Genomic DNA, 15,816 nt, shown 5'->3' on the forward strand with positions numbered 1-15,816 from the left:
CCCCCACCTCTCCGTGCTCCTGCGTTGGGGCGATCGGAATAATCTGTCACCCTCCACAGCTGTGCACGTTGCCTGTGTGCCGTAGGGAGCCCAAAGTGGCTTCCTTGGGAGCCCTACGCAAACCAGGCCCTGGGAGCCCGACAGCATTGCCCTTGGGCGACCCCAGCGGGGTGGGTATCACGCTGTCGGAGTGGGGAGCCCTTGCCACAGGGGACAAGTGCCACGACTGCAGGGCAGGGCTCTGGCTGCTCTGGCTCCTGCACGAGCACGAGACTCCTTCGCCATACCCTCTCGTGACCTGCAAGCTCAGGTTCCCACCACCTTAACGAGGGAGACTTAACACGTGCAGCAAGGTTCAAGGAAGCTTTTGAGACGTCTCCGATTCAAAGCATGCACTTGTGCAGTCCATGCCACGTTTAGGAGAAGCAGTGGCCTGACGGCAGCTGTGTGGCAGAAGAGGTGCCTCGTACCTGTATGTGGGACACCTCCGGTGGAAATCCAATGTCGGTATATGGGCGAAGCTTTGCAAGATCCTCGGTAATTGTCACATCGAAAGAGGTGCCTGTGTCTGAGTGCTAAAGAAGCCCAACGGGTGCCCGGTGCCCGTCAGCCCAAGGGCCGTGGCTTTTGCAGGCTCTGCGAGGGCCGTGCTCTTACAGCACTTTCTCTTGCCTTTTCTTGCAGCAGGCCTAGTCGGGGCCTGTGTCCAAGAGGGGCTAGGGTGCAGGCATGATCGTCGGGGAGCGGAGAATTCAGAGCACGGGAGCAACGGACAGGATCCAGGAAAAGCCAGGCAGGTAAAGCTGAGCCACCCACCCAGCCGCGTTAGAACCAGTGCCACAGGAAAGCACGCAAGGTATTAGCAATGGAGATTCCTTACTGAGAGGCACCCAAGCACCTGTTTGCCGCGCAGACAATTTCTCTAGAGCAGTTTGCTGCTCACCAGGAGCTCACGTTTGGGACGTCGCTGAGCCAAGCCTGCTGAACCGTACAGGATATCATCCGCCCCTCCTATGCGAAGTAGGGTCTGACAATACTGGGACGAGGCAACTTAGAACCATCGAAAGAGACTGTATGTCCCTCGGAACAATGCTAAAAGGATCAGGAGCACAGGCAGTGGTCTCCTCTCTCCTGCCAGCCAGAGGAAGGGCTTCAGAAAGGAGGAGACCAATTGAACCGGTGAACGCCTGGCTGCGTAGCTGCTACTCAAGGTTTTGATTTCTGTGATTGTGGATCCTCCTTTGAGAAGCCGGGTCTGTGGGGAGGTGATGGCATCACCTGACCTCATAGCGCAGGGAAAAAGAGGGGAGAATGCGCGACACAGAAAGGAAAGGGAAATCCCCGCGCAGCAGCCCTCTGCCAAGAGCGGCAGCGTCCTCCTCCCAGTGGTCTCCCCAGCACAGCAGCCGGTGAAGACCACGGTGCCTACAAAGATGAGTTTCGCCCTGCTTTCCCTTCGCACCGTCACGGACATTTGGCCATTTCGCACAGGCTGAGAAACTCCCTGGCAGCTCCGGCTGGGCAGGGACCAAGCGAGAGGCACTGCTGATGTGCCTCCGTGTGTTCACTGGGGTCCGGGTGGAGAATCTGCCCGTCCCAGACACTCCCCAGGAGTTGGTACCGCAGAACTGAACACGCTGGACATGGAGAAGACGGTGCTCTATGGTCAGTGGGAGCTGCCCGCTGGGAAATCGCCACCCGCACCCCCTCATCACCCTGGGGAAATCTCTCTCTGGCAGCAACGTCCTCTGGCAGTGGCACAGCAGGAACAGAGATCCTGCCACAGGCAGGCCCCATCCCACCACCAGCACATACACCACCACCCAGCCATCGGCGTCACGAAGGCACCAAGAGCACACCCATGCCCACAAGCACAGAGGTCAGCACCAAGGGAGCCGATCCCACCCCATGGGATGGGATCTCAAGGAGCAAAGCATCCACGGGCTGTACAGCGCTTGCAGCTGGGGACGACACGCTTGAGAGCCTCTGCCTAAAGATCAGGGGAAAAGCTCACAGGGCGGATGTTCCTGCAGGAGTCTACTATGGATCCCCCAGCCAGGGTGATGACACCGATGTACGATTCTGAAAGGAATCGAGGGAAATCTCTACATCAGTCGCCCTATGTCGGCCTTACGGGCGACTTCAACTTCCCGGCTGCTAACTGGGACTGTCATAGAGCAGAGACGAACAGGCCCAGGAAACTCCTGGAGCCCACGTTGAAGGTAACTTTTTGATACGGGTACTAAGGGAGCCGACTAGGAAAGGTGCCCTCCTAGACCTGTTGTCTGTCCATAGAGATGCTCTCGTGGGTGAAGTGAGGATTGGTGGCTGTCTTGGCCATAGCGATCAAGAAATGGTTGAGTTTAAAATCTTTGGTGATCTATACAGCACGAAGCCAATGATCCGTACAGTAGGAAGAGTTTAAGTTGAGAAGATCTTTCTAGTACTCTTTCCTCTGTGTTTAGACCTTCAGTGCTGCTCTGCATCTTCTTCTAGACCCTCTATAGCATTAAATTTTTGGTGATTAATATATGGGATACACACGTTGGGTATCTTCCTGTACAATGCAGAGAGAAGACTATAGCCTGTGAGTGGATATTTGGCTTCAGCAAGGCCAAAAGCTCACTTCTGAACAGCTCAGTGTTTTAACAATTCTTATCAAGGTGTTCACGTAAAGTATAAAGCTTGATGAATGTAGAGCAGAGATAATCGTATCTCTTCAAGGAGATAAGGAATCTCCAGTTTTTATTAAATCTGTGCTGGTTTTGTACTTCAGTCATTCCAGCAGTTTCTGTCGTTGCAGTGGTGATGCTGCATAAAAAGCTGTTCCTTTCTCAGCTGCTAACGCCACTCCTGTCTGACCACTGCTGTTGCTGAAGTACGGGTACAGCTGCGGCCACACCGCACGAGATGTGAGCTGTTGGCACCACTGATAAACGGATGAAACAGGCACGAAGAACTCCCACAGGCAGAAGCTACGGTGACTATGCTGAAAGGTGCAGAGAAGGCTTCACCCATAAGTAGTTAACTGATGCTTCGCAGGTTTACCCACAGCAAGCAGTTTGCTGACAAAAGGTGTAGGCTACCAGGAAAATTAAATCTTTAATTTGATCTTAGATGGAAAATCATAGTCAAGGTATAAGAAAATTAATTTAGTGGAAGGCTGCTACTGTTTAATCATCTCCAGGAAGAGGTCTCCACACATGAAGTATACAGAGCATAAACTATACTTTACAGAGAACTTTAAAACACATTTCCTCTCTTTCTTCCTAACAGTCAGACTAAAGGATCATGAGGAATAAATGAGGAGGTGCTTGATACGTTTTATGTTTTGATGGAAGGAAGATGAAAGTCCATTTCCACTGGTGGAGGATAGAGCCAGAGTATGTGATGAGAAAACCAAGCTCTATGTTATATTCAAGCTCTATTTGTTTTATTAAAAGTCTACTGAAAACCGGGTTCTATTGTTTTATTCAAACAACACCCAAAATACTGTATTAGAAAATAAACATATACAAGCAAACCACTGTGTTAGGATGTGTCACACGCTTTTTATACAGATTCACAGGGATAAATAGATACAAAGACATTCCCTTCGATCTATACCAAATACTTATGAAGAATACAAAGTGCAGCTTTTTAACATTACACAGTCTCACTCAGAGGTGTTTCACCTAGAAGGCTTGTACATAAATAACTTATTTTAAAACAGAAGTTTCCAAAGCGTAACAAGCACTAAAATTGCTTAATCCAGGTCATTAGGACAGTGTTGTTGGCACAGGCTCCTTTTAATGTCCATTTCCACCTTCTGAGAGTATGCGTGATGGCTCGGTGTACTTGGCTGTCAGTAAGTAGAAGAGGGCAGGTGCAGGTACCAAGGCAAGCAACGGGAGGTCCTGCTCAAGCTTATCCAGTTTGGAAATGGAGATGATTCCATAGGCATGAAGTAACCAGTGGCTGAAGAGGACAACAAGCCTTTTCTTCCTGACAAGAAGATCCTTGAAAGACTTGGAAAACAAACACAGTACCCTGTTAGCGTTCAGCCCGCTACCTAGTACCTGACGTTTAAGAGATGTTACAGGTCGTGCACAGAGACTGTATGAAGCCTCCTGGGTTTGAGCCCTTCCAGCACATAACACAGCTTCTCAGCGTGCCACAGGAGGGAAGTCTCGCAGGAGCTTCCTCCAGCTGAGTCATAAAGGAAGAGGCTTAAGCGCAGAATGCACTGCCAAGACAAGGCAAGAGACAAAGTGGTCTCTGCTCATTAAAGTGTTTTGTATTATGAGTTTTAACATAGGAAACGTTTACCTACCTCCACTTCAGATGCAGACATGTACACAGCCAGTGTAACCAAAGACACCACCAGTATGATGTAAGGAAAGGCATAATCTAAAGGCAAACATTGAACACATTAGCAGGAAAAAGACTGCATTATATACATTTTAGCGGAGATAGTTTTTCCATGTATAACCATGGGTGTGAAGTAAACCCAGCTCTTATCACCACATCAAACACACACAGCAGTGAGGGTCAGCAAAGCACAACTAGTCAATACTTCTGTCTTAGTTTTTCAAATTTAACTTCTGTCAAATGCAATCAATGCAAGTATTTCTAGGTGGAGTTACTGTACACTTAAATCACTAATCAAAAAAGCCAGATAATGAGAAAGTAGGCTGAGGGGGGATTTTGTGGCACCTGTCCCCTTCGTGTGACAAGTATGCTGGAAGCTAAACCAAAAACACCTAATCTCCCCAAACTGATACTTTAATCCACCTCTGAAATCAGACAAACTCTACCTCAGCAGAAAGTGGAATTAAATCCCTCTGAAGTAGTTTCCTCTCATACCCCCTCTATTCCCTTGTTGGGAAAGGGACAGTCTCTAGCAGCACCGGCAGAGGCAAAGCAGCGTTGGGCAGGAGCCTGGTTAGCACAGGGCTACTAATGAGCAACCTTTTCAGGTAGGACTCCTCACAATAACCTTAAACAATGCCCTTATTCTCAAAGCAAAGAGTGTCACATCCCCTCCCTCCCTCCCTCCCTCCCATAAGTCATTTGTTTATAGGTACGTTTATTAGTGTTATTAGGAGAGAACTCACAGAGCAGGCCTCCTCCAACGGCCTGAAGCACGGTGAGGATAGGGAAGAAGTACAGTGCTGCATAAATGCTTTTAAATCGATCAGACTTTCCTAAACCACAGGCAATTTTCTTAACCAGAAGAGGCCGAAGTAGCATCATTAACACAAGACAGAAGGCGTAATATATAAACACAATGGTGTACCTGGGGGGGGGGGGGCGGAAAAAAAAAAGAGAAATTCCTTAAAATGTGCAGTTCTTTTTCACCAGCAAACTCAACTCAGAACCAGGGAATTTGGGGTTAGAGTCAGTCAAGTCTGAAGAATTTACAATCAAAGGATGTAAACACAGAACGATAGGCTCACTTTTCCAAGATGCAGCAAAGGGGAACAAAAATGAAATTTTACGCTTCATAGCTAAACAGCCTGGACTATGCCACCTTCTTTGGTGACTCAGAGAGTTGTTAGGTGTTGCTAAGTGTTTCACGCATAAAACAGCTCAACGCATGAAAAGACTTCAGGAGATCAATACTCATTGGTCCGCATTGTATCTGAACACTTTTTGCAGCTTTGAGAAGCAGCACTGACAGAAACACGCTTGTATAAAAGGAAGGGACAGACAGGAGTACAAAACCTTTACACTCACAGGGGATAGACTGCTTCGTGAGTGCAGTGCACGGTGGTGATGTAATCGGGACTTGGATTGTAAAGCATCGTGTACCAGTCTGAAAGCTTCTTCACCTTGCAGGAGCGGATATGCAGAGAGCCGACAGGGTCGCTGACGAGCAGCGTAACAATTGCTGCAATGCTGGACTCGAAGAGGGCAGTGACATGCTGTAACAACGCGCTGGAACTGTGGAAGGAGAAAGAGAGATTTACTGTTATTTTGCTAACACTAAAGGAAATCTAAATGCCAACTGAGAAGTGGATGCCCATGCAGCACAGAACCTTCCACACAGTGAATATTCACGGTGACCAAGGATAGGACAACGCCGCTTGAATAAAAAGTTAAGTATCTGAAGCTGAATGTGAAAACTCATTTACAATCTCAGATGATTTAGTGTGTAAAATGTGACTGAACAACATTCCAGCTTCTTAAATGAAAGCTTGCTGTAGCATAAGCATCCTGTCAGCTGAGGGACAGCACCGCTCACGCTGTGGCAGTTTCAAAGAAAGCAGCAGTGACAGTAAGACACCACATGTCTCAGAAGGGATGACATTGTTACATACAATATAAGCAAAATTTTCTAAGCTGCAAGTCCTTGTTAAAGATGGTATATATTCATACATTAAACTCTCTCAGTCCCCTATGTTTTCAGTGTTTAGTACACTCCAGAGTCATTACTTCTTAAATGTTCCAGTCTAGCACCTAATGGCCACATGCAGCCGTGGTTTTAAACCCCTGTTTTACAGAAATTCCTCGATGCACCATGCTGACATAAAGGTTACACCAGTTATGCTATGAGGACCAAAACCCAACATACATATTCCTAGAGAGAAAACTCAAACCCATTCTCTCGTTGCAGGTGCACAGCACCGCTGATCGGGGCCTCGGCAGGTGGTAGGACTGGCCCAAGAGAGGGGATGACACAATGCGCTGCTCCTGCCCGCTACCGGGAAACCCAACCCAGCCCAAATTGCCAGGTGGACTGGGCACCACCACATTAAAGAGATACAGACCATGTCCTGAGGGCAGCAACTGGCAAGAAGGACCTGCAGGACTCTCATATCTGTAAATCAATCCCCTCTGCAGCTGCCCAAAGTGTACGTGCTACCGTATCAGCTCAACCAACAGCATGAACTGCTGGACAGTTCAATTCAGCATCTCAGATTGGTCGCTCGTGAGATTTCCGTTTTTAAATAACTTTTTTAAAGGAGGGGTATACGAACCTCTTTTTTCCTGAATACCACTCAATAAAGAACCAGTGTAAAACCAGGGGCAGCATGACCATGAAGCCAAGATACAGCCAGTCATAGCGGTCTGGAGATCCCATACATTCCCGGCAGATTTTATTGTCATCAGTTCTTTGACCTCTAGGGCATACCTACAAAAAGCAGAGACTGTATTTACAAAGCATTCAACTACCGACAACAAATCACTGAAGTTCCTGGAAAAACAGCTTGAAGTAGTACTGGGGCAAGAAACGTATCAGATTTTTAAAGAGATGAAACATTAACCTCAGCAATTTCTCAGTTTACACGGGCTTTGCTCTCTCTGGCCCTTATTTCTTAATATAAACAAAGGTGAAGCATGCTTAAAAGGCTTCATCCAAAACCCCTTTTTCCTCTCCCGCTGTCACGCCACCTCCCTTTCATCGTTAAGTTCACTCACCAGGCCGCTCGCAACCACTGCCCCCCAGAGCTTCTTGCTCCCTGGATCTTGCTCTCCCTTAGTACTCCTCTAAAATAAGTGGGCACTGTGATTTCAGCACAGCTCTCCGTACCCTCCCGTTCTGTACCAGCTTTCGCAGCCCCCCCGCCCGGCTCCGGTTTAGCACCGAGTCTTCAGCACCTCCTTCGGGGAACGTTTCCTTGAGCAGCTCCTGCTTTCGGTAAGGGAGCTCTGCCCGCCCGTTGCAGCCCTCATCTCCACTTGCTCCCCAAAACACCTCGGGGCTGGGCTGCGGTGCCGCTTACAGCGGGATCTGCGTCGGCCTCCGGAGCGGTCCGGCCCGCGCTGCCAATGCCGGGCCCAGCCCGGGAGGGAGCGGGGCCACCCCCCTCCCCAGGCCGAGCCTCGCCCGCGCCGCACTTACCCCGCAGTCCCCGTAGGTCTCCACGGAGCCGTTGACCGACAGGACGGTCCTGCCGCAGTACAGCCCAAGGCAGGCGGGCTGGATGTCCACAGCTGCGGGGAGAGCGCAGCCCGCGTTACCGCGGCGCTCCGGACTGCCCGGCCCGGCCTCGCACCGCACACCGCGGCTTCCCCGCAGCCGAGAGGCACCGAGCGCCATCCCCGGCCCGGTCCAGCAGCCGACAACCCCGACAACCCCCCCACTCCCACTCCCACTCCCACTCCCACTCCCACTCCCACTCCCAGCCCGGTACCGCCGGGCCCGGTGTCCCCGGCCCGGCCCGGCCCGTCCTACCGGAATGGAACATCCCGCTAACCCAACAACAGGCCCACCGGCTCCGCCGAGCCACTTCCGCACGCGTCACTTCCGCTTCCAACGCGGGACAAGCTCCACCCCCCGAAGGATGGGGGCCAGGTCACGCGCAAGGGGCGGGAATGCTCCGTCTCGGGGGCGTGGCGGAGGGCGGGGGCGTGGCCCGCGTGATTCCCGCCCCGGCGGGGCGCGGGCGATGGCGGCGGAGGCCGGCGGCGGTGCGGGGCGGCGGCTGCCGCCGCACTCGCCCTCGGGCCTGGTGCTGCAGACGGTGGAGATGCACACGGGCGGCGAGCCGCTGCGCATCATCCCGCGGCTGGAGGCGGCGGAGGCGGCGGCGGCGGCGGGGCTGTCGCTGCTGTCGCTGCGGCGGGAGGTGGCGGCCACGCAGGACCACGTGCGGCGGGCGCTGGTGCATGAGCCGCGGGGCCACACCGGCATGTACGGGGCGGTGGTGGTGCGCAGCGGGGCGGCCGCCGCCGGCGCCCACCTGGCGGCCCTCTTCCTGCACGGCGCCGGCTACAGCACCATGTGCGGCCATGCCGTCCTGGCCCTCGGCCGCTTCGCCCTCGACTACGGGCTGGTGGCGGCGCCCAGCCGCCCCGAGACTGCCGTCCACCTGCGCTGCCCCTGCGGGCCCGTCACCGCCTTCGTGCCCTGGGATGGCCGCTGCAGCGGCAACCCCGTCCGCTTCCACAGCGTGCCTGCCTTCGCCGCCGCCACCGGTAGGGACCGAGACTGCCACACCGGTTTTAGGAGGGGGTTGGTGGTGGCTGTGACAGGGTGGGGGCTGGCGGCCTGGCTGAGGGGCATCTGGCAGATCCCTCCCCAGTTCCAATGTCCTCCAGAGGCTGGGTGAGGCCGTCAGGGACAGGAGAAGGTGTCACGTGCCACTCGGGCATGGGAGCACTCAAGTTATCTCCATCTCTTCCTTGCATGCAGCCCAGTTCCCTTGCTCCGCGTGCAAGCCCACCGCTCAGCGTGGCTTCCCCTCCTCACTACCCTCCCTTTCTCTGCCCAGACTTGGTCATCGATGTCCCTGGTCACGGGAAGGTGGTGGTCGACATCGGCTATGGTGGCACTTTCTATGCCTTTCTCAGCGCCAAGCAGCTGGGCCTTGATGTGTGCTCTTCGAAGACCAGAGACCTCGTCAATGCGGCGAGCACAGTGACGGAAGCGGTGAAGAAACAGGTATGGCAGCGTGCTGTGGTACCCCAGTGTGTTCTCTTCGGGGTGACTGCACCAGACCAAGGCCCTTTATTCCCCTGAGACGCTCAGGATGGGAGGGAGTCCCATCTTTCCAGCCCCATGTTGAATTTCAGAGTCTTCCTCCAGCCTCACAAGGAAATGAGAAGGAGTTTACTTTCCTGCTGCTGCATCCGTCTCTGTTACTGGAGAAGCAGAGGTGGAAACGCAGCAGTGTGGCCTTGTCTCCTTCCTCTGGTCTCATGAGGAGTCTGTGCTGCACGTAGTGCTGACTGCCCAACTGCTGCACGCGTTGGTGAACCTGTCTGTGCTGTTCCCAGTTCAAGCTTCATCACCCTGAAAGTGAAGACCTGGCTTTCCTCTACGGCACCATACTGACAGACGGGAAAGATGCCTTTAGTGAGGAGCCCACCACCAACATCTGTGTGTTTGCAGATGAACAGGTACAGAAACGGGCTCTTCTCAGACACACAAGGCACCACCTTTTTCCCTTCTTACAGCCTCTGCAGAGACAAGGGACTGTTCTGCTTCTTCTTGTTTTGGGCAGTGATCATTGCTTCTGCTACAGTGATGTCTCTGAAGAGCTGAGTGTCACTTAACACATGCAGTTTTAGCTCCTAATGACAGAAATACTTCTGCACATCTTAGATGGTGGCATTTTAAAAAGGTTCATACCCATGCCCCATAGCTAGGAATTTCCCAGGAGTTCAGGGGCTGAGGTGGGATCCCAACAAACATAGTGCACCTTCTTGAAGTCCAAATCTAGGGAACAGCTGCTGGGGATCAACAGAGCAGGAGAGGAAAGAGGGGGTGTAGACTTTTATCCTTGTCTGCCGTGGATAAGGTGTCACATAACTAGCAGGGGAAGTTTTGGACTTCCCAGCAGTGAGGAGTGTGGAGCATTGGAACAGATCACCTTGGAAGCTGGCCAGCACTGTATTTTTGAAAGTTTTAAAAACCAGGCTGGCCAGCACATCTCTCAGCGTAAGGAGAACTGATCCTACCTTGACACGTGAGAATGTGGCCTCTGCCCCTCTCAGTCCTTTTGCTATGATGCTGGGAAGCTTTCAAGCACTCCCTAAATAGCCTCAATATTTATCAGATCCCCCATCCCTACTAGTTTGCCAAAGCTGATCGCAATCCAGAAGTACCTCAAACCTGCTTATTTTGTCTTCTCATTTGTGATGTATCCAGATTCTGTACAAACCCCTGGGCTAGGCGGATTTCCCCCAAGCACGGTATAAAGGTGGCAAAGAGAACTGAGGGGAGCAATATTGTTTTCTATTAAACCCCAAAATACTAGAGCTGGTTCATCTTCTCTTCTGAATGTAGGTTGACCGAAGTCCAACAGGTTCGGGTGTGACAGCTCGCATCGCCTTGCAGTACCATAAGGGACTCATCCAGCTGAATCAGACCAGAACCTTTCAGAGCAGTACCACAGGGTCCTTGTTCACCGGGAAGGCAGTGCAGGCAAGTGGCTTGTGCTGGACTTTCCCTCTGCCTTGAGGACTGCTGGAGAAGTGCTGTTGCCTTGACTGGGTGGAGAAGCAGAAAAGCCTTTCTGTGCCTGGGGAAGGGCATGTGGAAGGAGGGAAGTGCCTGGGGGTCTTGTCTTCCCACAAGCCTCTTGCTTCAAGAGTTTTTATTAGGGAAGCAAGTAACAGTAAGACCTTGTTCTGCTGCGTGGCTTCCCTTCAAATCCTCCCTCAGCCGTCAGGAAAGGACTGGGCACCTCGGCAGCTTGTTGGCCTCCTTAGAGGCAAACCCAGGCTGTGGCGGTGCGGGAGCTCGTGAGCTCAGAGCAGGGGCAGCAGCAGTCATGCAGGTGTGGAGCTCGTGCAGGCACGGTGCGGCGGTGAAAGGGCTGCTGCACACTTTGGGGTGTACCTGGGCAGGGCAGAGTGCTCGGTGAGGGGTGTCTCTGCCTAAGTGCCAGGTAGCGCCGGCATTTGGTGGGCTTGGGAGAGCGGAGAACCTCCTGTCGCCTCTGTCCTGATCCTATTCCCTCTGCAGGAAGCCAAGTTTGGGGATTACAACGCTGTCATCGTGGAAGTCTCGGGAGAAGCCTTTTACACCGGTACAGCCACCTTCACTGTCGAAGAGGAGGATCCGCTGAAATACGGCTTCTTCTTCAAGTGACCTGAGCCACTAGGCAGTGGCAAAGTCTCACTGATAGTGCTGCGCTTCCTCTGCCCACGCATTCCCGTTCTGCTTCTCCACATGGCTCGTTGCAATATGCCAGAGCAACAGGAACAGCCTTTGGTGGTGTGACAGCATCTGCCATGTTTCAAGATAACAGGCCGTGTTCCCTTGTTGTGATTAGCATATTGGGTGCAATGTGATTAGCATATATGGGCTGCTCTGAGAAGCCATAATCTTTTTCTTCTTTTTTTTCCAATAATTGTTCACAGAAAATGGAGCTGATCCTGGAGAGCTGTCTTCAAATATATGTGCCTTCTCTACGTCTGCAAATTACTAATTTCAAAGCCAGCTTCCTATTAAACGCCAGCTGAAGACACTGCCTTTCTCATTTTCACTCCCAGAGCTCATCTCCAGGACTCTGCTGAGTGTACCATGGGCTGTTGGTTTGGATTGCCTGCTCTTCCTTGATGCATCCCGCTCAGCCGGCCCTGCTGCTCTGTCTCAGGCCCCAGCTTGCCCGGCCTGCCCTGCTCAGGGCTGTCCAGACGCCCCTTTCCTCACTGCACTCCCTTCACCCCTGCCAGAGCCCTCCTGCGTCCTGGGGCTGGATGCAGAACTCCCTGCTGTCCCTGCTGCATCTCCAGGTTATGCTGCTTTCCTAAACCTTCTCTTGCTTACCTTGGACCATTGGCTGCAAATACCCCGTGGTTAACTTTCAACAGAAGTAGCTGTATTCGAAGGTCTGACCCACTATGACCTTTGATTGCAAAATTATTTACTGATGATTTTGTCCCAGCCCGGGGGCAGCTTGTGCAACAGAGTGCAGTCAATACTTGTGGCGTATTGTTCAAAAATAATCAGCGCAACGCTCTGTGGAAGTAGTAAAAAGATCTTTATTCTTGCCAATCCGCACAGCCTATGTATCACCATCTACTTGTCTACGTGCTACAATACTGTCTATGTGTTAGCCTTTGTTACAATTTTTTGCATCTTGTGACAAGCAGCCGATCTTTTGAATTACTTTGTTTCCAAGGCATCGGGCACGGGGGTTTCGGCCACCTGCCTCGCTGTTCCCATCTCGGTTTCAGGATCAGCAATATTCACTCCCTTCTTGCTGTTCTCATGGTTTCGGTGCCAGCAAGGCTTCAGCGCTTGCCCAGGGTTTGTTCAATGATACAAAGTCAAAACCATCCACTGTTGCTCTTACCCCCACAGTCAATGTGTGCTTTGCCAGAGTCCATCGAGGGGGGGTTGCCGGTGGAAAAACCAAACCAAGCCCGGGGCTGTAGGCAGGCCTTTGCAGTGGCAGAAGCAGAGCTTCAGACCACTTGGGGCCTGTAATTTTCACTGTGTCTCTGGACAAAATGGTGTTTGTTTATTGAAGACACTCGTAGGAGTGTGCCTTGTTAAAATGAGACATGAAAATGAGAATGATCATCTCCCAGTAGCTCATGCAGCAGAAGGGAGCAAGTCACACTGGAGAGCTTGGAAAAGGTTGGCATGGAAGAGCCTGAGAGGAATTTCTTCTGTCAAATTGGAAATTGTAACTTTGGAACAGGAAGAAACAAAAATCCCCACGTTCGGAGAGTGGCTGTGCTGCCAATGGAGGTTTTCTAGGCTGGTGTCTGGGGCTCTTGCTCCCACCTTTCCTGTAGCCCCCGGATAAATCCTGTACAGCCTCTGGTCTGGGGGAGCAAGAAGTGACAGACACATCCTCCGCGCTTGCAGGAGCAAACTCATCTGCGTGTTTCTAGCTTCTGGGCATCTCCCTTGCCATCAGCCCCCCAGCCTGGCTCCCGGGGAAGAGCTGGGGCAGCAAGTCGTGAAGCCCAGCCCAGAAAGGTCGGAAGCTCTTCAGCTATTAATGGAGTTGCAGCCTTCATTATCTAATCACTGTCCCCATCCCTAAGGAATTTTTCATGCAGGGGCAGGCAGCATGGCTGAGAGTGGAGGGACAGGGTCCTGCTGCCCATGTGGGGGTCCCGGGCCGTGAGAGGGGTCGTGAGGGGAGAGGGCTGTGAGGGAAGAGGGGCTGTGAGGGGAGAAGGGCCCTGTGGGGAGAGCGGTTGTGAGGGGAGAGGGCTGTAAGGGGAGAGTGGTGAGGTGGGGAGAGGGCTCTGAGGGGAGGGGGCTGTGAGGGGAGAGGAGCTGTGAAGGAAGAGGGGCTGTGTGGGGAGAGGGGCCCTGTGGGGAGAGGGGCTGTGGGGACCCGTCCCCGGCTGTGGAATGGGGATGGTGCCGGTGTGGGCTGAAGGGGGGGTCCCTGTCCCCAGCCTGGCCGTGATGGCCAGGGTCTCCCGGCCCCGCTGTTCGGCTGTGGGCGCGCCGCTCCTCCGCCCCCGGGCCGCGGGGCGGGCGGGCCGGGCCGGTTCCCCGGGCAACGGCGGCCGGGCGACGTCAGCGGCTGGCGGGGCCGGCGGCCCGGCGCGGGCGGGGAGCGCGGCGGGCGGGCGGGCAGCGCCTCTGCAGCCGCGGCGCGGGCCGGGGCATGAGGCTGCGCATGGAGCCGGCGGCGGTGGTGACGGGCAACCTCTCCCGCGGCGGCGGCAACGAGAGCGGCGGGGCGGTGGCGGTGGCGGCGGCGGCGGAGTGGTCTGCGGCGGCGCTGGCCTCGCAGGCGCTGGCGCTGCTGCTCATCTTCGCCATCTCGGCGCTGGGCAACGGAGCGGTGGTGCTGGTGATCGCCCGGCACCGGCAGCTCCGCACGGTCACCAACGCCTTCGTGCTGTCGCTGTCGTTGTCGGAGCTGCTGGGCGCCCTGCTCTGCCTGCCCCTGGCCTTCCTCAGCCTGCTCAGCCGCCCGCCTGGCGCCTGGCTCTTTGGGCAGCGCCTCTGCCTGGCCAGCGCCGCCCTCCACGCCGGGCTGGGCATCGCCGCCACCCTCACCATGGCCCTCCTCTCCTTCGACCGCTACTGTGCTATCGTCCGCCAGCCCCGACACAAGATGGGCCGCCGCCGCGCCGCCCAGCTCCTGGCCGCCGTCTGGCTGGCCGCCCTGGCCCTGGCCGGACCCTGGTACGGGCTGGCGGGCGAGGGGCAGCGAGAGGCCCGGCCCGGGGCTTACCGCTGTGTCTACGTGCTGCCCTGGGGCTCCTCCCGGCTGGGGCCGCCCTACGGCGCAGCCCTCATCGTGCTCTGCTACCTCCTGCCCTTCGCCCTCATGTGCTTCTGCCACTACAACATCTGCCGGGCGGTGCGGCTGGCTGAGAGCCGCGTGCGGCCCCTCACCACCTATGGGCACCTGCTGCGGGCCTATGGGGAGATGCGCACGGCCACCACCGTTCTCATCATGATCGTCTCCATCATCTGCTGCTGGGGGCCCTACTGCATCCTGGGGCTGGCTGCTGCCGCCGGCCACCTGCCCTTCTCGCCCACCATGGACGCTGTGGCCAGCGGGATGGCCTGGGCCAACGGCGCGATCAACCCCCTCATCTACGCCGCCCGCAACCCCAACATCTCTGTGCTGCTGCGGCGCAGCCGTGAGGGCGGCTACAGGACTAGGAACAACGTGGCAGCCTACCTCTCAGCCCCAGGCCACCGGCCGGAGCCCCGGAGCCAAGCTGACCGCGTCCGGGAGCGCTATGTCAACCGGCACAGCGGCCCCCTGGGCAGTGCCCCATCCTCTTCCAGCCCGGCAAGTGGGGGAGAGGGGGCCATGTGGGCCTGCAAGAACCCTGCCATCCTCTTCTGTCGGGATGGGCAGCCGGACACCATCTCTGAGGCCACCTTGCAGGCCAAAGCAGACACCGTCGACACCAGCCTCTGAAGGGATTGGGGTCCGGGATGGAGGCTTTGGGCCCTGGGGCCATCTCCCTGGGGAAATGCGGGGAGCCCTGGCGCTTGGAGCCCTTTGCAGCCAGACTACCAGGAAATGGGAGAGACTGGACTGCGTGAGCCACAATGTGATTTCTTCTCCATCGTGTGAGCTCTGGTTTGGCAACCCAGTTTGCGAGTAGCAAGAGATCCATGGGGAAAGGGAGTGTTCCTTCCCTTTCAGCAGGCCTGACGCGCTGGTGATGGCCGCCGAACCCAGCCAGCACAGGAGTTTGATTGCAAGAACAAAACAGCATTTGCTCCAGTCCTGCAGAAAGTGCCACAATGAAGCTAAGAGACAGACACACAAGTACAGCCGAAACCAACTGACTGTGTGAGCTGTTTGTTAAGTGCCAAAAAAGCAACTGAAAGCTGAGCACTGGCAGCTGAAGACACTCTGAAAACACCATAATGTGAAAACTGCATCATGGCAGGAAAATGCTGCTTTAACCTATTATATGTGGAAGTGCTGATAG

General features: G+C 54.5%; 3 protein-coding genes across 5 annotated transcripts; 2 read left to right on the top strand and 1 right to left on the bottom strand.

The window, feature by feature from the left end:
• Positions 1-3,411: 3,411 nt before the first annotated feature.
• Positions 3,412-8,251, bottom strand: JKAMP (JNK1/MAPK8 associated membrane protein). 2 transcript variants are annotated; one of them, XM_075150845.1, is made up of 7 exons: positions 8,162-8,251; positions 7,829-7,920; positions 6,963-7,117; positions 5,719-5,925; positions 5,097-5,278; positions 4,313-4,389; positions 3,412-4,007 (listed from the first exon to the last, which is right to left on the bottom strand). In XM_075150845.1, the coding sequence occupies exons 1-7, from the start codon at positions 8,172-8,174 to the stop codon at positions 3,789-3,791; spliced, it is 945 nt and encodes a 314-aa protein (XP_075006946.1). In that variant the 5' UTR covers positions 8,175-8,251; the 3' UTR covers positions 3,412-3,788. The 2 variants fall into 2 exon arrangements, with proteins under 2 accessions (XP_075006946.1, XP_075006947.1); XM_075150846.1 differs by lacking the exons at positions 7,829-7,920; positions 8,162-8,251 and adding an exon at positions 7,405-7,465.
• A 115-nt stretch (positions 8,252-8,366) lies between these two features.
• On the top strand, positions 8,367-11,903 carry L3HYPDH (trans-L-3-hydroxyproline dehydratase). Of its 2 annotated transcripts, none has more exons than XM_075150849.1 (5): positions 8,367-8,904; positions 9,201-9,370; positions 9,706-9,828; positions 10,718-10,855; positions 11,399-11,903. In XM_075150849.1, the coding sequence occupies exons 1-5, from the start codon at positions 8,376-8,378 to the stop codon at positions 11,522-11,524; spliced, it is 1,086 nt and encodes a 361-aa protein (XP_075006950.1). In that variant the 5' UTR covers positions 8,367-8,375; the 3' UTR covers positions 11,525-11,903. The 2 variants fall into 2 exon arrangements, with proteins under 2 accessions (XP_075006950.1, XP_075006949.1); XM_075150848.1 differs by having other exon boundaries at positions 8,373-8,904; positions 10,718-10,859; positions 11,403-11,677.
• A 2,112-nt stretch (positions 11,904-14,015) lies between these two features.
• On the top strand, positions 14,016-15,293 carry GPR135 (G protein-coupled receptor 135). Its single transcript, XM_075152473.1, has one exon. The coding sequence runs from the start codon at positions 14,016-14,018 to the stop codon at positions 15,291-15,293; it is 1,278 nt and encodes a 425-aa protein (XP_075008574.1).
• The last annotated feature ends 523 nt before the right edge of the window (positions 15,294-15,816 follow it).

Source organism: Calonectris borealis, chromosome 5, assembly GCF_964195595.1.
Source record: "Calonectris borealis chromosome 5, bCalBor7.hap1.2, whole genome shotgun sequence".
NCBI classification, from domain to species: domain Eukaryota; kingdom Metazoa; phylum Chordata; class Aves; order Procellariiformes; family Procellariidae; genus Calonectris; species Calonectris borealis.

Coding starts and splice junctions, on each gene's coding strand:
- GPR135 (XM_075152473.1), top strand. CDS start 14,016: ATGAGGCTGCGCATGGAGCCGGCGGCGGTGGTGACGGGCAACCTCTCC.
- L3HYPDH (XM_075150849.1), top strand. CDS start 8,376: ATGGCGGCGGAGGCCGGCGGCGGTGCGGGGCGGCGGCTGCCGCCGCAC. Junction 8,905..9,200: donor TGCCTTCGCCGCCGCCACCG/GTAGGGACCGAG, acceptor TTCTCTGCCCAG/ACTTGGTCATCGATGTCCCT. Junction 9,371..9,705: donor CGGAAGCGGTGAAGAAACAG/GTATGGCAGCGT, acceptor TGCTGTTCCCAG/TTCAAGCTTCATCACCCTGA.
- JKAMP (XM_075150845.1), bottom strand. Junction 4,390..5,096: donor CGTTGGAGGAGGCCTGCTCT/GTGAGTTCTCTC, acceptor GTTTGCCTTTAG/ATTATGCCTTTCCTTACATC. Junction 4,008..4,312: donor TGTCTGCATCTGAAGTGGAG/GTAGGTAAACGT, acceptor TTGTTTTCCAAG/TCTTTCAAGGATCTTCTTGT.